This window comes from Canis aureus, chromosome 34 (genome assembly GCF_053574225.1).
Source record: "Canis aureus isolate CA01 chromosome 34, VMU_Caureus_v.1.0, whole genome shotgun sequence".
NCBI classification, from domain to species: Eukaryota; Metazoa; Chordata; class Mammalia; order Carnivora; family Canidae; genus Canis; species Canis aureus.
In genome coordinates, this window is record NC_135644.1 from 12,045,348 (window position 1) to 12,065,673 (window position 20,326).

At 40.2% G+C, this 20,326-nt stretch overlaps 2 protein-coding genes across 18 annotated transcripts in view; one reads left to right on the forward strand and one right to left on the reverse strand.

The window, feature by feature from the left end:
- CHN1 (chimerin 1) overlaps positions 1 to 20,326 on the forward strand; it is a 206,949-nt gene that overhangs the window by 172,130 nt on the left and 14,493 nt on the right. For all 12 annotated transcript variants that reach the window (XM_077883238.1, XM_077883245.1, XM_077883242.1 and 9 more), the window contains one exon: positions 10,603 to 10,687. In XM_077883238.1, coding sequence (XP_077739364.1) covers positions 10,603 to 10,687 — 85 coding nt within the window. The remainder of the gene's footprint in view (positions 1 to 10,602; positions 10,688 to 20,326) is intronic.
- The window catches only part of LOC144304705 (uncharacterized), a 135,412-nt gene that overhangs the window by 11,112 nt on the left and 103,974 nt on the right, over positions 1 to 20,326 (reverse strand). The window lies entirely within an intron of this gene.

The following is a 20,326-nucleotide window of genomic DNA, read 5'->3' on the forward strand; positions in this document are numbered from 1 at the left end:
TGAAAAATAATGACAGAGTTCTCATCAGAAACTATGCAAGACAACAGAGTGACATCTTCAAAGTACTCAACAAGAACTAAAAAAAAAAAAAACCCTACCAACCTAGAATTCTATATCCAGCAAAATGCCTTTCATAAATGAAGACAAAATATTTTCTTTTTAAACAAAGAAAAGCTGAGTGAATTCATCACCAGGAGATCTGTTCTACAAGAATGTTAAAGAAGTACTTCAGATAAAAGGAAAATAATACCAGATGGAAATTTAGATCTATACAAAAGAATAGAGAATGCCAGAAATGGTAAATATGTGGGTAAGTGTAAAAGATATTTTTTCTTTCATTTTAATGAATATTTATGATAATTGACTATTTAAAGCAAAAAATACCAATATTACATGGGTTATACAAGCATATGACCACAATAGCATTACCTACAGGATGAGGGAAGCATACTGTCATAAGATTCTTACACTATACATAAAATGGTATAATATATTTTTTAAAGATTTTATTTATTCATGAGAGATAGAGAGAGAGAGGCAGAGACACAGGCAGAGGGAGAAACAGGCTCCATGCAGGGAGCCCAATGTGGGAGTTGATCCAGGGTTTCCAGGATCACCCCCTGGGCTGAAGGCGGTGCTAAACCGCTGAGCACTGGGGCTGCCCCTGAAGTGGTATAATATTCTTTGAAGATAGACTGATGAGCTAAAGATATCCTATAGATAGACCTTAGAGCAAACTCTAAAAAACTAAACAGTTATAAGCTATTTGCAGAGACAAAAGGGATCCATAAAATATGCAATTTATTAAAAAATATGGAAGAGAAAAAGGAACAAAAGAACAAAGTATGTAGAAAACAAAACGAAGATGGCAATTTTAAACCCAGTCATATTGATAGTTACCTCAAATAGAAATGGCCCAAATACTCCACTAAAAGGCAGAGGTGGTCAGATTGGATTAAAAAAACAAGATCCAACTATATACTATCCACAGAAACTCACTCTAAATATAGAGACCCAGAGAGATCAAAAGTAAAAGATATACCATGGAGACAATAATTCAAAGAAAATTAGAGTGGTTATATAAAATACTGTGGTTTTCAGAATAAAGAATATTAGTGGGAGTAGAGAGGGTAAAATTTATCAAGAGAACCTAATTTAAAATGTATATTCAGGGACGCCTGGGTAGCTCAGTGGTTGAGCGTCTGACTTTGGCCCAGGGCGTGATCCTGGAGTCCCAGGATCAAGTCTGACATCAGGCTCCCTGCATGGAGCCTGCTTCTGCTTCTGCCTATGTCTCTGCCTCTCTCTCTCTGTCTCTTGTGAATGAATAAAATCTTTAACATAAATAAGTAAATAAAATGTATATTCAGCAAAAACAGAGGTTAAAAATACATAAAGAGCTAAAAAGTGAAATAGACAAATCTGCAATTGTAGATGGAGATCCCCACACTTGATTCTCAGTGATAGAACAGACAAACAGAACATTAGTAAAGAGAATTCTTGAACAACAGAGTTAACCAGTTTGGCCTGATTGATGTTCATAGAAGTATTCTACTCAGCAACAGAATGCATACACTGTTCAAGTAAACATGGTACATTCAGCAAGACCGTATTCTAGCCATAAAACGAGTCAATAAATGTAAATGGATTGAAATAATACAAAAGCATATCGTTATACCACAAAAGAATTAAATTTCAAAATGACACATATCTGAAAAATTTCCCACACATTTAGAAGTTAAACAGCTTACTGCTCAATAATTCATGGATTAAAGGAGAAATCCCAAGAGACATTACAGATACTTTGAATAAAAAGAAAAATACAACATATCATAAATTTGTGAAATACAGCTAAAATAGTATTTATGGTGAAATCTTTACCACTAAATGCTTATTTTAGGAAAGAAAGTCTTAAGTCAATGAGTTAAGCTTCTACCTAAAACTAGAGAAAGACCTAATTAAACCAAATAATGGAAGGAAATATTAAAGGTAAGAGCAGCAATCAATGAAATAGAAGAAAAACTGTAGAGAAAATCTGAATCTCTTTGACTAGAACTTTTTCTTTCCACTGGAACTTTAAAAGGGGTTTTAACCACTAGTTTAATAGTTTCTTGTGCATTTTATTCTAACCTTTTTCCTGGTTTATTCTAGAAATACTTCCGTTCATAATGTATGAACTTCAGATGACAACTGAAGCCAAAAAGAAACGGAAACCTGTTTGTGTGGAACTATTAATATTAGCACAATCTTGGCTTTAAGGAATTGTGGATCATAAGATAATGTGGATTGGCCTGAGGGTTCTGTTTCTTGGTATTCAGTTTACCTGTCTATACTATGTGTATAGATCATCTGTCAGTCAGCTCTGGATTGTACAGTGGTTTTTATTGCATAACCAAGTAGGATTCATTCACTTTCCTATCATATCTTCATAATACAACTTTATATTGATTCATTGTGTTGATTTTTTAAAGTATTTTTTAAGTATCTTTAAATATTTTTACTGATACTTGAATGCAAACTTATTCATCCAAGCAATGAATCTAAATTTTCAAAGTAAAGTGTTTGAGATCATGGCATTTGACAGTTTTAAACTTTACCCATGATTCAGTTTAGAGGTAAAGTTCTCATTAAAGCTCCTGTGTGTAGGGCGGGGGGTGGGGGGAGGGATGAAAGAAATTTGCTTCTAATCTTAAGCATTAAAATCAAGGGTTTTCTAATACTTGAAACACTCATATTTTGAAACAAAATATTTTTAAATTACTGATTATATTTTTTCATATCCATTTTTATGTCATATATTCTACAGTCTGTACCTTGTAACACAATAAAAGTGAATAAATAAATGGAATCCCTGGAAACTTTTGATGGTTCTAAGTTCTGATCTGAACTTTGAAACTACTGCCTGATTCCTAGGTTTCAAATTGATGGCTCTGTGTCAAGAGCCATTCTGGCAGCTGAGAACAGAACACAGACACAAGAAACTGTGTTTGTGTTCTAGCATAAATATGGTTATGCGTGAGTCGAAGCTAGTTCACTTGGTCTACACCACAATTATTAACTCAGCTGCAATCTTTTTTAAGTTTTTTTAAAATTTATTTATTCATAGAGACACAGCTAGAGAGAGAGACAGAGACAAAGGCAGAGGGAGAAGCAGGCACCATGCAGGGAGCCCCACATGGGACTCGATCCCGGGTCTCCAGGATCACGCCCTGGGCTGCAGGCAGCGCTAAACCACTGCGCCACAGGGGCTGCCCAACTCAGCTGCAATCTTAGATTTCTCCCTCGCTGAGATAGCGTTTATTTGGGAGGTGGGATGGGGAAAGGTGGATTATGAAGCAAGCCATAAAGAAATTTAAACTTTGTAAATAAGGCCTGCATAGAATTGGGGGAAATGGAATCCCTTCCTTGTGCCTGTTTTCTTAGGGTGTCATTTTACATACCAATCAATAAAAACAATTTTTATAGTATTTTTGTATGTGGAAGAACTACCCTATGCTCCTGCCCTAATAACGGCCCTACTAGTTAAGTAAGACTACTGTTACAGTGTACCAGTATGCCAGCTTTTTCCTACTGTTATTTCTCATATTCAAGGGGACATCCTTTATTTATGGTCTGGCCAGTGTATGTCTAGCAGACTTTTATGGCATCTCCCTCAATTTTGAACAGATTTTTTTCATTCCTAGAACATTAGGTCACTGATTTTCTGTCATCTGGCCCCCTCTCTGGAAGAATACTTCTGCTGTGTTAACTGTTGCGAGGTCAGTGTACACCTCCCAGAGCCCCTGTGCGCTTTCCCCTGACGGTCCTCCTCTCGAGCTGCTGGTGGGGATGCTCCTCCGCGCAGTGCCCCCATTCTGCCTGCTGGTGGCCGGGGTGTGCCCCCCCCCCCCTCAGTTCCAGGCCCTGTGTCAGGGAGAGTTCAGTGCACTCCTTCCACCTTCCTTGCCCTTGGAACTACATTACACATCCTTGCTTCAGGACACGAAGAGTGGGCAGGGCCAACATGAGGTCAGTGCACCCAGACCGCACTGTTAGAGATTTTTGCGCAAGAATTTTGAAGCCAGGGTGCCTGGGTGGCTCAGTCAGTTAAGTGTCAGCCTTTGGCTCAGGTCATGGTCCCAGGGTCCTGGGATCAACTTCTGCATCAGGCTCCCTGCTCAGCCAGGAGCCTGCTTCTCCCTCTGCCATTCCCTCTGCTTGTGCTCTTTTTCAAATAAATAAAATCCTTAAAAAAGAAAAATTTTGAGGCCACTAATAATTTTGATGAGATTCAACTAGATAATAAAAAGATACTGCCTTGATACTAAAGATACTCCTACTTTGAAGAGCTGCTCCTCATTGTTTTGTTACGTTTTTGCAGGAAACCCCTACACAGTTTTATGTATTTGTTGCTAATGATCATAGCCAGTGTTATACATTCTCTCTGCCCATGACTTAACAGCATAAATCAAAATACTTTAACTGTAGTGGCAGAACCAGGACTAAAAGTCTAAATTTCAAATATTTTGGATCAAAATTAAGCCATCTTGGTGAGACTAAAATTGATTCCAGAAAAGAGTACATTCTGGTTGCCCTAAAGATAAAAATTAGGGGGGAAAGGAGAAAAAGCCTTTCCTGCCCAGCTGCCTATCTACCTACGTTGCTTTTCATTTTGATTTTGATCATCTGTTCTCTTCCTTCATCACCCAGTACCAGGCTGCAGAACTGACTCACCGGAGCCTCTCAAATGTCAATCCCCTTCCCCCAAAGCAAAATTTCATTTCCCCAAATGTTTTTTTGGGTTTTTTTGTTTGTTTGTTTTTTAAAGTAGGATCCACACCAGGTGTGGAGCCCAACACAGGGCTCAAACTCCTAGCCCTGAGATCAAGACCAGAGCTAAGATCAAGAGTCAAATGCTTAACCGACTGAGCCACCAGGCGCCCCTCCCCGAATGTCTTTATCGCCTCCAACATAGGTTCCATTTGCAGCAGGCTTTGCAGGCATGCTCCTTGGCTGTTGCGTGCACACTTATTTCTAGAGGGTGTGTTACAGCTTGGAAGGGATAATGAAGGTAGGCTGAAATTTTCTTTCTCTTCCCATAGCATAGATTTCTTTTCCTCTCCTTTTATTACTGACATTCAAACTGGAGATGCGAATGTCAGAAACATGAGAAGCTATGCTGGTTTTCCTGCAGAAGCTGGGGTTTGGGGCAGTGTAACAATAGGCCCAGGTGAGAAGAGCTCCAGTGTTCACATAGCTCCAGCGCCCAGGAGACACGTGACCCTCAGCCTGTGCCATGGGGGCCCTCAGTGGCCCCCTCACCTCCTTCCCTATGTGTCCTCAGTCTGGTTCTGACCAGTGCCTTCTCTGTGACGGACTTTTGGGATCCATTAATTAACACAGTCTTTCATCTCTGTTTCTAAGTGACATCAGGGATGTTAACATGAAGGGAGTTGTTGACAGGTGAAAAGCAACCTCAGATGTCATGGTAATAAAGTTGTCTTCATTCCAGTTGCAGAAGAGAAAAGGATTTTCAGACTAGTTGCAGTGCCCTTTGTTCATGAAGGTATAATTCATGCCATGTACTCTGTCACTTTCATTTGTCAAGATGTACCAGAGGTTTGGAGGTGGCCTAGAAAAAAATCTGGCCAATTTACAAAGTTGCTTTTCTCAGGACCATCCTTGACCTCCCTGATACATCATACACTGAAGCTGATTGCTCTCTTGGATTATTTTACCAAAACACCCTCCCCAAAGAAATCTTTTTTTTTTTTTTTTTGGTAAATTGATCAAGTCATTTGTTCAAAGAGCTCTAAGGAAGAAATAGTGCTGGTCAGTTTCCCACTTTGTCACTAAGGTCACACAGAAACAGACTCTAAGAAACAGTAAAGATCAGTTGGAGGTTATAGAATAAAGTAAGATACTACTAACACCTCATTCATCCTAAGACCACTGCCCATCAGCCTCAACCTATGAAACACAGATAAGAAGCCAGAAGTTTGTTTTTCTTTTAAAAGGCCTTCAAAAGGAATATAGAGGACCTGTGTTCTTGATTTATATCCAGTGCTCGCAGAGTTCTCGTACCAGATTACCTCATCTGCATCTAAGAATCAGTGAATGGGGGGAAAAAAAGACAAGGCGGTAAGGAAGGAGGAGAAAGAGCTGACATGACAGCCTTGGAGAATAAGAAGAAACAGGAAAACTAAAACACAAACTTTTGAAAAACAAAAATCTAGAGCCATTTAGAATCGAAATCCAAGGAAAATGTCCCTTAATGACTGTCTGCTAGTTATTTCTGTTATAGACATCGGTAATTCTGAACCCCTGAGTGCTGACCCCTGAGAAGGTACCTACTGTATTATAGGGCATTTCAGGCAAAAGTTGCCATCTATATGATGCCCCTTGAGAACCGCCCCAAGCCTTTCTTCCAGATTGCACCCCAGTTCTTTCTTAGCATCCTCCTAAGCAGAAAAAAACCCCCAAGGTGCACCTTTTGACCTTTTACTTATTACAGTTCGAAGGCCTGTTACATTCCGATTTAATCACTTTTAAGACAGGTAATCAGAATACAACCATATCTACTAAAACTATCTGCAGGTGTCCATGCCCTAGAGCCTTGTGTGCAGGCACCGCACCCTATTTCCATTGTAGGGGAGGAATAGCTCTTCAGTTGTCCTGCTCAAAGTTACCCGATTTGTGCAATTAATTTTTTTAAGGTATCTTTTTCTGAATTGGTAAAATATCAGATATAAACATCACTGATTCTGTAAATCTGCATATAAAATAGAACATTTAGGTAAAGCACTTTTAAAAGTATTTATCACTTTTTCTTTAATATGCTTGGCATTTTTATTGGATGACTTTAGTGTCATCCAGGAAAGAAGCTTGCTTTCAAGTCCAGCAGCCCTTCCCTGAGCTTCTGGGAAGTTCCAGTTGCTAGCCCTCCTTTCCGCAGACTCCTCACCTGCTTAGTAAGTGAACCTCCATCATAATGCAGAGACCCTAGACAGCGACTCCCTTAGCCTTCTGGCCTCCAGGCCCTGTGACTCCTGCACAGCCGTCTGCTTCCCTCCTTCCCTTTTCCCAATTTGGGGAATGGGGAAATAATTCTCTTATTCACAATTAACCTCTCTGCCCTAGATCCAATTTCCATTTGCCACCTTCAGGAACCTTACTCCGTGAGCTCCCTCCTCTTTCAGACATCTTCAGTCCTCCGTTGCCCTCTCTTCACCTCCAGACCTGTTCTGCTCTTGCCCCCCTGTTGATGCCCCTTCCCCACTCCTGTGCCTCTGATTCAGCTGCTTCCCAAGGCTGGTGATTCCACCTCCTGCATAACTGCTTGTCCCCTTTCTCCGTCGGCGCTGCCAGAGTCCCAACCCACTCCGTCTGTACCTGGATTCCTGCCATACCTAGCCTCCTACCTACCTCGTCCCCCGCCAGCCTCGCCTGCCTGCATCACTCACCTTCAGAATCTTCAGCGGCCCTGCGTTGCTCACTGGGCAGAGCATGAATCTGTAGGCATGGGAAAGGCCCCGTCTCCCTTGACTCCTGCCACGTGCTCATCCCCACCTGGGCCCATGCTGAACTTTCTTATAAATCTCTAAGCATCTTGTTGCTTGGCTCAAGCCATGGACCCTTGGTTCCTGGAACAGCCGTTCCTAATGCACCCCCTCCAACACGCACACTGCAGTCCTGCCCTGCAGGCCCCTCAGCTGGCCCATCTCTTGGGGTGCATCTTAAACCTGCACGGTGCCCTTCCCCCAGCTTCCCATGCACTTTGCCGGCACTTTCTCTGGAGCATTTCCACTAGTGAGAGAAACCTATGGTGAATTCCTTCAACCAGTATCCTTTTTATCTTTGTGTATGTCGTTACTTTAAAAATATTCACAAATAAATAAAAAGGACTACTGAATGAACTGTTTTGATGACCTCTAGGGGAATTAAAAAAGACAAAAAGGGGCAGCCCCGGTGGCGCAGCAGTTTAGCGCCGCCTGCAGCCCAGGGTGTGATCCTGGAGACCCGGGATCGAGTCCCACGTCGGGCTCCCTGCAAGGAGCCGGCTTCTCCCTCTGCCTGTGTCTCTGCCTCTCTCTCTGTGTGTGTCTCTCACGAATAAAAAAAAAAAAAAAAAAAAAAAAAAAAGACAAAAAGGCTACAACATTCAGTTTTTACAAATACCGTCCATAGTGGAGTCACAAAACAAAATTTAAGAAATATGAATTTTAGGTATCAAGATTCAAAAGGGAATCCAGTGAAGTAGTTTAGTAAGCTTCTGGTGCTTTGGTGCCTCTTTCCAGAACCGTTTCCTGGAGAGACGTATAATCTACCTTCCGACACCAGCAGCCCCACATGGCTCAGGGCGCCTTTATAAGACGCCGTCCAAGAAGGAAACATAGGAGTAACAATTTCTTAATGATTGCTCTCTGAAATACACATGTGATCCTTTAGTCGGAGAGCCAGCTGTCGCACCAAACTTTTCCATCAGTACATGCCACATGAAGAAGTGTCCCAAGACTTTCCAGATGCCACCTTCACTGCTGCCATTTTGAAGGCGAGGAAGGGAATCGGTTCTGTCATAACTTCTCAATACTCAGAGCTCTTTGCCATGAGCCCGGTTTTAAGTTCTTTCACATCATCTACTCTTGTCTTCGCTCTCCCAAATGTAACTTTAAGACCCTTTATCATGAGATAACTGGCAGGTACAAGACTGGGACTTTCCTCCTCTATATTTCCAGCCCATTTCTGGTAACCTCATCAAGTCAAGTGACACTGGAATATCCAAGATCCAGCAACATCTAAGCCAGTATGTATCCCAAAGACTTTCCCTAAAACTAACATCATGATTCTATAGCTATTTCATGATTATGCAGCTGTTTCTATACAAGTCAGTGCTTTTTCACTCATTCCCCTCAAAGCAAAGTAAGACTGCTACTTGATCCAGTTTTATTTCACTCAGAGAAATACAGACAGACACAAAGACATCACAGACTATCTGAATGTTGGTCTCGGGCTCTGCCTCAGAAACTCAAGGAAATGCTCTGAGTTTACAGGCACTGAGCATCATTACCAATCAGGAAGCAACTGCGTCTGCATTCCTGATGCTTTTCCATAAAAGATATAAAAGAGATCATGGCCCGCTTTTCAAAAATCAACACATTTTGTACTCAAGCTCACTTGGAAGTGACCAGAGTCACAAGCGCATACCTACTTGGGAGGAACCAACACCAGGTTATTCATGAGAGTCTTATTTGGCTATTTTGGCTAGCATAAGTATTCTGAATCATGATACACCTTTTCTCATTGATTCTAATATGTGCTTCCCTGCCCCCCCCCCATTTTAACATGTCTGGAATTGGGATTTATCTTACAATCAGTGGCTTGTCATAATTTACTTGGCTTGGTTTTTCTAAATGGCATATATGCATCTTACATTCATACGAAGTCTTGTGTCCAATTGCATCTTAAGTTGGAAAAAATAAGTTATATTATCTTAAAAATCATTTACCTGTTTGACACATAAAAAGAACAGTAGCAAAAAATGACAATCGTAGCAGTGAATTCTATTATTTGCAATAGCTGTTTTAGCAGATATTTATGTTGAGCCAAATTATCACACTTTGATTTTTCACTATTTTTTTTGAGGAAGTCATGCATAAGAAATTATTTCAAGTACATGCACTTTGATACACGTATCAGTGACTTCCTTACTCCCTTCTCCCTTTTTCTTTTATTTCTTGGGTGCATTTTCAGCCATATTTACTCAGGAACTTTTTTTTCCTCAAATCTTAAGTGTTACTGATAAAGTTCCAATTATTTTTTCTTTTATTCTTTAATACTTGGGGTTTAGATTCTTTGTTTCTCTTTTCTACCAATACTTTTTCATCTGAGTTAAGCTGGAATGGCTTCTCTTTCTTAAACATGGAAGTCTAGAAATATCTTAGCATTTGAATCCTTTGGGAATTCCTTTCTTAGGGATAAAGGAATCAATGTTTTTGAGGCTGGAATGGTTTGTCCATAATTACTACACTCAGATAGGGTTTCTGATTAACTGTAGCTTCCGCAGTTTCTAAAAATATATTCATTCCCTTAACTAACACAGTAAGTATCAAATGGTTTTGAATAGAAATTGGCCCTTTTTGATGATTCAGTTGTGACCAGTCACTGAGTATCATATCACCTTCACCATCTGTGGCCCTAACTGTAGTCACAGATGACAGAAGATAGGTCATCTGACCAAATCCTTCTGGGACCCAGATACACTCTACTTCACTCCTTCTCTTCCATGCCATAGCACTTGGAAAATGCCAGTATTTGTGTAACACATAGATGAGGCCTACGGCTGGAGGGGGCCAGTTGGAAAGCTACCGTAGAAATTGTTTTGCCAAGTAAATCACAGAATATTGGTTTGATTTATCATCATTTCTAAAACAAAGAGGAAACCAAGCTCTGAAAGAAATTTTAACTGCTTGTCGGTTCCACTCAACCAGAGTTTTTCTAAATGTAACCATACCGCGCCCTTCGGTACTAACTGTGGTTTGCATTATAGTGCTTTGACGGAAAACAGGCTCATCGTCCACATGTTCTCCCCTCTGGCCACTCTGTCACTCACTCCTCTTTTTTCAGGTCCATACATTCCGAGGGCCACACTGGTGTGAATACTGTGCTAACTTCATGTGGGGTCTCATTGCTCAGGGAGTGAAATGTGCAGGTAAGAGCTTTTCCCTTTCTGCTTTACTAGTTACAGAGTTAGAAGGAGGAAGTTGTAAGGCGATTTGCTGGTATGCATATACAATAGGCTGGATCCTGGTTGCTCTTAACCCACATGCAGTAGGCTAGATTTGCAAACAGCCACTTTGGAAATTGGCAGTTTATCTCCCCTTAACCTTCTTGACCTTAGTAGGCAGCAGGCTAGGGATCCAGCATTAGTCCATTAAAAAGTCAGAAGTTGTCCTGTTCAAAAAGTCTGATAAAAGGAGATAAAAGTAAGGCAGTTATATTTAACTCTTGCCTTTGATGTTACAGTAACTAAATTTATAAAAATGATTTTTTTAAGCAGTGTACAGGGACCTATGATTGTTGCCTTGGAAACTGAATTTTAAAGATAACTTGTTAAGCTGAATTGTCCTTACTACATTTTTGCAAAATCAAATTGAAGCTTTAAAAAAAAAAAAAAAAAACTATGACTATCTTCAAAGATGGGTACCAAATTCTGAAAAACCACTTAGTCAATAATCTTTTGTTTGTGACATTTTGAAATCTTGACTATGCCACATCCTTTTTATAAAATATGACCATAGTAGTTTTAGATATAAATTTAAAAACTTTGAAGATTTACACATAAAGAACTAACAAACTCTGGGATTTATTGAAATGCTTTATGAAAATAAGTTGTTCACATCCTGTGAAATTCATTTGTATAGAACAATTATACCAAAAATTGGCCATTTATTCAAACTTCTTTAAATTCTGACATTGGCTTAAAAATAAACACTTAAATTATAGTGTTTGGTCATAGACATTTCTTTCCTGCCATTTAAATTGTAAAACTAAAAAATATATTTTTACATGTCTTTTAGCATGAGCTTAACACTTGAAAACATATACTAAGAGTAAAGTTTTTCAAAATGGTAACTGTCAAGCTTATCACTAAAAAATCCACATTTTCTTTGTGACATGATTTTTTTAATCTTAATTCCAGTATAATTAGCATACACATATTGTTTTAGTTTCAGGTGCACAATATAGTGATTCGGCAATTCTGTACATTACTCAGTTCATCGCTGTAAGAGTACTAGGATCCTCCTATTCTGCTGTCTTCCCCAGAGGTCCCCTGTGGTGTGTTTTGTTTTTTCTTTTTAAGATTTATTTGAGGGCATCCCTGGATGGCTCAGCAGTTTAGTGTCTGCCTTTGGCCCAGGGCGTGATGCTGGAGTCCTGGGATCAAGTCATATATACAGCTCCCTGCATAGAGCCTGCTTCTCCCTCTGTCTGTGTCACTGCCTCTCTCTGTCTCTCATGAAATGTATAAATAAAATCTTTTTTAAAAAAAATATATTTATTTGTGAGAAGGTGGTGGGGGAGGGGCAGAAGAAGAGGGAGAGAGAATCTCAAGCAGACACCACACCTGCCAAGCACAGAGCCCAATACAGGACTTGATCTAGCGACCCTGAGATCATGACCTGAGTTGAAATCAAGAGTCAGATGCTCAACTGGCTGAGCTACCCAGGGGCTTCCCTTATGGCCTGATTTTTAATGGAATATTTTTATTGCCCATTATGTGCAGAAATTTTTAGGGTCTTATTTTTCTTCTAAATTGTTTTTTTATTAGCAAGATACAATATGTATTGCATATTAATGTTCCAAGTCCTTCTTCTTCAGTTATTATTTCCTTAGTGTCACTAAAGCATGTTAAGGTTCTAGGCATACATCATTAGCCAGATTTATTCAAGGACCTCCCTGCCACACACGTGGATAAGAATTCCCCATGTGTTGACTTTGAACTGTGCAGAAGTCTCCATCGAAGAGAGCCTCAGCTCAGATGCAGTGATTCTTCCATCATCCTAGAGGGTTGGCAACCCCATTTGCAAGTCTCTGCTCAGAGAATAAATGAGGACAACTTTGTGTCATCCTTCTGACTGGTGGATACCGAGTCAGGATGAGATAACCTGATTAGGAAGGCTGAGGGGAAGTCTTTGAACTGAAGGGTGGAGCACATTGGAACCTAAAATGTTGATAGAGTAGTATTAAGACCATCCACACTGTGGGTTTTCAAAGGTAAATGGAATACTCTTTCCAGAGCACAAATCACCTGCTTAAGGAATGTGGGTTTTTTTTTTTAATGTGGGTCTTAATAAGCATATTTTTGCCTTTATGACACAGCCAGACCAGCCAGAACTTTGCAACAGTTTCTTAAACATTTTGTGACTGTCACTAACTTTAAAGCTTTTCTTTTACTGAAATAATGATGTCTATCACTTATGATTTGAAATATGAAGCCCATCTCCATAAGAATTCTGAGTTTGCTATGCTAGCAGAGAACTGGTACGTGGATGGATAATCTTTGACAATATGCTACAATCCCAAATCATGTTTGAAAGAAATGTTTTGGAACCTTTACAATATGTGATAATATGAACGAAAAGGAAAGAGAAAGTGATTCACCCCCCACCCCAACACACAGCTACCCACATTAGTAGCCTCCATAGCTTGTTGCGTAATTGTGCAGGAATTGAAAGAAAAGCCTTAAGGAGATTTTTTATTTTTATGCCTTGTCTATAAAAGCATTATATTCTATGTGATTTGAACCATATTAATTTGTATTTGAACAAGTCATCTTTTTTTTTTTTTTAATGCAGTGGTTGGCATTTGAATTAGTTCTGTTTTCTATGACAAATAATTCTTAGATCTGAAGTGGCTCATCTTGACCTTTGAGCCATCCACTTTAAAACAAAATGCAAAGAATATAAAGAGAACTAACTATGTTGGCTTGAACAATGACTCCCTAAAGAAGTCTACTTCCTAATCCCTGGAACCAGTGACTGTGTTCCCTTTGATGGTAAAAAGGAACATGGGATTAAAGGTCAGGGTTTGAGGTGGGGATATTGCCCCAGATTGTTGGGATGGGCCCAGTATAACCATAGTCACGGGGGTCCTTAAAAGAGGAGGCAGTCCCAGAACAAAGGACAGAAGCAGAGTGGGAAGAGGGAGAAGATGCTATGCTGCTAGCCTTGCAGATGGAGGAAGAGGGCCCGGGCCAAGGAATGCGGGCGGCCTGTAGAAGCTGGAAAGGGAAGGAGCACACATTCTACCCTGGAGCCTCCACAAGGGGCACAGGCCTGCTAACACCTTAATATCCGCCGAGGCAAACTGGACTTCCGAGTACCAGAACTAGGACAAAGTCCTGTTGTGAGCCGCCGAGTTTGTGGTCATTTGTTACAGCAGCAACAGGAAACTAGTACACTGGCCACTAAACACTCAAGATACTATTTCCAAATGAGAAGGGCAGGCTAACTGCCTATAGAAAAGGAATGTACTTATCTGCTTTTGAGCCCAAGACAGCTTGCTTTGTTCTGGTTTCTTTTTTCAAAATCCACCAAGGCAGAAGCGAGCTAGTCCAATTTTTCAGGGAGCATTCGCCAGAAGCATCAGTTTTGTATCCCACCCCCACCCCCTCGTTTTATTTTTTCTAAACATCATGTGAAATATTGAGTGGTGTTCCAGTCAGCAGGCTGGCAGTCACCGTAGGGATCAGGCTGGACCCAGCTCCTAGCAGGCAAGCTGTCCCTTCCGAACCGCGAGCTCCAGGCCCACCGCCCGGCCCGCCACCCCTGCCAGCCAGATTCCCCGGCAGCTTGAACGTCCTCTTCCTCTACTTCCTCTACCCACTCCGCTCCCGAGCCTTCTTTAAAGACTAAAAGGATGTCGCAGGGGAATATGGAACTACAGGTTGGGAGTGGTGCTCCTACTAAAATATTTATGAGCACAACTGGGTATGACAGTAAAATTCAAAGGATCATCGTTCAGACAGAATGTTTCCCCAAGCCATTTCCCCTTTCTCTCGGAAATGTAAGTTTATGGGTTAATATAATCTGTTGTTACATAATCATTGAGACTGCCAAACACCGCCCCCCCAAAAAAGACCATTATTCCACCAGCATTCCTGAATTGTCTTCACCTTAGTCTTGCCATAGTAGTCAGAGAACTAAGCCAGATAACAATTGTAAATCACACATCAGCTTAGTGTTGGTTATCTATTCAAGTGACTCTTTTTCTCCAAGTGTCTCATTAGCATCGCTGTCACCTTCCCCCCTACCTCCCCCCACCCTTGCAACAGGGAATGGGAGCAGTTCCTTCCTAGTAATAAAAGTGCATTCATTGCTTAAAATATACAAGCACTTAGGTTGAAGGAAAGGAGTGGAAGTATTTTAATTACTGCTTTGATTGATTGTACCTAAAAAGTTATGTTTATCTTTAAGATCATATTTACTCATTTATTTGAGAGAGAGAGAGCACACATTGGGGTGGATGCAGAGGGGGAAGGAGAGGGAGAATCTCGAGCAGATTCGGTGCTGAGCACAGAGCCCCACACAGGGCTCAGTCTTACTACCCTGAGATCAGGACCTGAGCCGAAACCAAGAATTGGACGCTTAACCAACTGAGCCACCCAGATGCCCCTAGGTTTGTCCTTTTAAACCAGTGAGAAATTGATAAGACTTGCTTAGAAGTTTCATGCAGCAATATTTTCACAAATATCCAAAAGAACAAATTCTTCTTTTTAATTTTGCTTATGAAAGTAATGACTTCTGATACATATTTGAATTGGGCTATTCCCACTTTCCCTGGATAGAGATTCAGAGTAGGGGACATCTAAGAGATAGGTTTTGAAATAAAACTTTCATTTGCAATTACTTAAAATACAAAACACTCATGGAGCACCTGGCTGGCTTGGTCAGTAGAGCATGCAGCTCGATCTCTGGGTTGTGAGTTCAAGCCCCATGTTGGATAGAGTACTTTAAAAAAAAAAAAAATCTTTTTAAAAATTAAGTAAAGAGGCACACCTTAGTGGCTCAGTTGTTTAAGTGTCTGCCTTCAGCTCGGGTCATGATTCTGGAGTTCCATGATCAAGCCCAGCTCCTGCTCAGCAGGGAGCCTGCTTCTCCCTCTCCTGCCTGCTGCTCCACCTGCTATGCCCTCTCTCTCACACCTTTTTTCTCTCTCAAATAAATAAAATCTTTAAAAACAAATAAAATGAACATTTGAAGAATGAATAATTATCTTTCCTTTCAAAACACACTATTAACATTACGCTTAATTCTATCAATTTAATGTAAATAATATCAGCTATTTTTTTTCCCAAAAGATAGATGTTTGTGCTTTGTAGACATAAAATATATGTTTTGTAGAGAAATCGAGTCCCAGGAAATCTAAAATCTACGAGTAGCTTAGGTTAGTAGTCTAAGTAATAGAAACATTAATAAAGGACAGAATAAAATGCTATTTGGGTTTTTTCATTTTTCCTCTCATATGGTTTAGTCCATGCTTATTAACTTGAAGGATTAGGAGGGGAAAATGTGGTTTAATTGTAGCATTAAAATAACCTACTAAACCAAGAAATGCAACAAATGAAATGACCTTTTATCGACTTTTGTTGTTCATAGTGTTGAGCTTCCTTGGGAGAAATGGAACGATATAGGAGTTATATGGCTTTAATAAATAAGTATGAAAACCAAATAAAGTCTTAATGGCAAACTGAAATATTGATGTACTGCTAGTCCCTGCAGGAGCGATTTTCGGAGCAAGCTCAGAGCTGGTATATTGCACCGTGAACATAAGGGTATAAAGATGCTTTATTTTCATGACTTTGCCCTATCCTTTGGGCGTCTGAAGGACTTCATACCCAATCCTGCCAAAAATTTGGCCTTTGAAATTTATTTCTAAAATTTAACAGAATATGTTGGTTGTTCCACAGTTTAATCTTACTCAAATGAAAGAAAGAATATCAACTTAGAAAACGTTTCCCTCTTCCTTAATTTGTAAATCTGAGCTCAGTCATCACTTTACCCACTTTTCACGGAGTCACAAATAATCATAGGAGCCTGCTGATGTTTAAGGTGGTAGATAACTCCAGTTATTCAAAGGAAAAAAAGTTGGCATTAACATCAGGCCATTCGTGCCATTCACATGTTTTGATGTTGTGTCAAAATTTTACAGTTTTGCTTTCTGGGGAGTTTCCATTGGGAGTTTATACATAAGGAAAGATATGACAAAAACAAGACTATAATAGGTAGGTTTTATCACTGCTTTTTAAAGGATATCACTACTTTTTAAAAGTCTTGCCAATGATTTCACTCATATGTGGAATTTAAGAAATAAATGAGCAAAGGGAAAGGAGAGGCAAACCAAGAAACAGACTCTTAACTATAAAGAACATAGTGATGCTTACCAGAGGGGAGGTGGCAGGGGGGATGGGTGAAGTAGGCGATGGGGAGTAAGGGGGATGGGAGTGTTGTATGGAAGTGCTGAATCACTATATTGTACACCTGAAACTCGTATTACACTGTAAGTTAACTGTAATTAAAAACTTAAAAAAAATCAAAGTACACTGATATAAAAAAATTCCTTGCCAAATCATATATATACAACAGTAAAATATAATAATGTCTTTTAAGCTCAAGTATATACAACTTGCGTACAATAAACATTACTGAATAAGAGGTTGAAACTAGCAAACTCATCTTCAGGGCTAAAAACCATAACTCAGAGTGTGAGATGTATTGCTGGTAGCATGCCTCACTCAGGGGAAGAGCACAGGCTGGAAATCGGGGGGCCAAGGCTACATCTCAGTCCTACCACTTTCTGGCTGAGTAATCTGAACAAGTCATTTAGCCTCTTGGAGCTTTATTGCATTTGTAAGGTAAAGACCCTGGGCTAGGTGGTTACCAACAGCCCTTTCTAACTGGAGCTATCACTTCTCTGTACACAAAGTATGAGGCACATCAACATTAATATTAAATTATAAAGCTTTGCTGACTTTTATACACTTAAAATACTATGTAAGGGTTCTTCTGGTTCTGGACAAGATGAATAAATAGATTTCATTTTGTTCCTCACAATAATAATAAAAAAAACTCCATACAAAATATTTAATTCAACTGTCAGAAAACTCTGAAAGTGGATAAAGGCAGGCAGGCCAAACCAAGTGCAGCAAGTCGCCTGGTGGTTTGGGGTTGTTTTTTTTCCCCCTCCCATGAATCCCAGCCTGGGCAGTGGAGAAGCCCACAACCCATGAATGCCAACAGGCATGGACAAAAAATTACCCACGGCCTGTTCTTCCTAGCCAAAGCCCTGGAAAAAGGTAGCACAGCCAGCCAGACCTTCTCACCCTTCTTGCCATCCCTCAGGTGAACATCATGAACAAGCAGCAGTGCTGCTGCTGCCGTGGTCTGTGGGCAGAACCCTGTATCACCCCGCCCTGCAATCCCAAGGGTGCGCCTCTCCCCTGGGAATGAGTGGAGGCCTGTCATTCATCACTGCCTTGCAGGAAGAAAGCGATACCCCTCCTGGCTGAGCCTGTGGTGGCACCTAGACTTTCATCCCCACCATGTAGTAGGAGCAGCCCTGTCTTCATCCATGAAGTCATGAGGCAGCTGAGACCACGGTCAGAACTTGTCTTCCATGTGTACCCTAGAGTTCCATGTGGCACGGCATTCCTTCTCAACCAGGTCTCAGGGCAAACCCTGGTTTCCGAATCCCTCCCTGCAGTAACTAAGAGGTGCCCCCCCCTCCCGAATGTGGGGTACCATTCTGCCATTTAGGTAACATACAAGTAGGGTGGGCAAATTAGCACTGCAGTAGCATTACAAAGGCTTTGTAAATAAGTTGATACTTGAACATGGCCTACAAATTGAGCCAGGACATGCATTCTAAATCCCAACAGGTTTAACTCTCTGCTAAAATGGTAATTTTCAATAGGAACCAGAGGCTTCTTATAACACTCATAATATCCAGGATTCAGTTCAAAACTACACTTCATACTAAGAACCAGGAAAATTTCCACTCAGGTGAGAAAAGACAAGCAACAGATGTCGATACTGAAATGACACAATTATCAGACACAGAAAGCGGCTACCATAATAATGCTCCAGCAAGCAATTAGAAACTCTTGAAATAATGAAAAATAGGAAATAGAAAATAAAGATAAGAGATAACTATATGGAAATTTTAGAACTGAAAATTTTATTAATAAGCTCACCAGATTGATGGCCTCAGTAGCAGAATGGAGGTGACAGAGGAAGGAAGTGGTGAACCTAAAGATCAGTAGAAATCCTCCAACTCAAACAAGAGAAAGAAAACAGTTTGAAAAGTGAACTGAGCCTCAGAGACCCGTAGCACAGAATAGCAAAGGATTTAACATTTACATTGTTGGAGTCCCAGAAGAGGATGCAGGCTGAAAAAATATTTGAAAAATTAGTGACTGTGAAAACTCCCCAGATTTGGTAAAAGTAAAGAATCAAGTACTTATTTGGAGACACTTTTAGGTAAATGAGATGTATTAGAACAGTAAAGATGAGGAAGCAGCTGTAACCCCAGTCATCCAGGTCCTGCATTCACATGTGACAAACAGAACTGGTCCAGAATTCCACTTAGCTTCTGACCATAGCTGAGTAGGACAATACCATGTAACAAACCCTGGGATGCTACGTAGAACAGGCCTCTCAGCTTCTTGATAATGACAACAACATAGTGCAGGTAAACACTTCTACTACACGTAAGAAATTGCATATATTAATATTGAAGCCTCACATGAACCTAATAATGGAAAGACAATAGAGCTAATAATAAATATTATTCCTATTTTACATAACTGAAACACAGGAAAGGTAACTCGAAATTGCACAGCTAATGGATCATAGGGTAAAATCTAACTTACAAAAGTCATACAAAACATTAAAATGTTCAGGGGAAACAAAGTCTTCTAACTGGACATTTTGCCATTGATTTGCCTTATGATGGAATCCAAAATCTTACTGTATCTAATAGAGATACAAAGAGGAATTGGGGTTTTGGGTTAGGTTAGTCATTTGGACATTGTCTAACTATTACAGAATGTTGTTGGGTCATTTCCTCAGATAATATAGATCAAGCTCTATGCTCAGGAAGCCCATTTCCGTATTCAAAGAAGCAGCTATTATTCTTTACTGATGAAAACATTCAGGTATTTGTTGGTACCAGCCCTGCCAACCCAGTGCTGTTCTCTTACACGCACATGTGCAGAGACTGAGTGTCCCTCTACACCTAGCTTGTCTTTGCACGTGGGAGGTGCTTGGCACTTAGGAATTCCTCCCTTTGAGTCACCACAGGCCTTATATACTCATTGCAAGTTCGCAGTGTCTACATATTTAATGAAAGGATGATTCCGTTTATAAATTTTGGCAAATGTTCCTTATCTCTGTATTATTACTTCCATCTATAACTAGATTGCACTATTACAATGATAATCACCAGCATTTGCTGGAAGAGCAAGAAAAACTAAAGTCTGCCCAGTGACCACAGGCAGTGGTCATGGCCTTGTAGGATTTTCAAATTGGCTTCATTAAGACCTGGATAGAATTGAATCAGATTTACAAGGGGTCAGCATCAAGTTCTTATGAAAAGCATTAAATATTTTTAAAAGCATAAAGATTATTTTAGTTAAATTACTCAGTGATGGTTTATCACTCTTCACTCTAATTGAGCTAAATAGTTGAATTCCTCTCTGTTTCTTCTAAAATTTTGTTGCTGGAAGTGCCTGGGTGGCTCAGTTGGTTGCACGTCTGCCTTTGGCTCAGATCATGATCCCAGGGTCCTG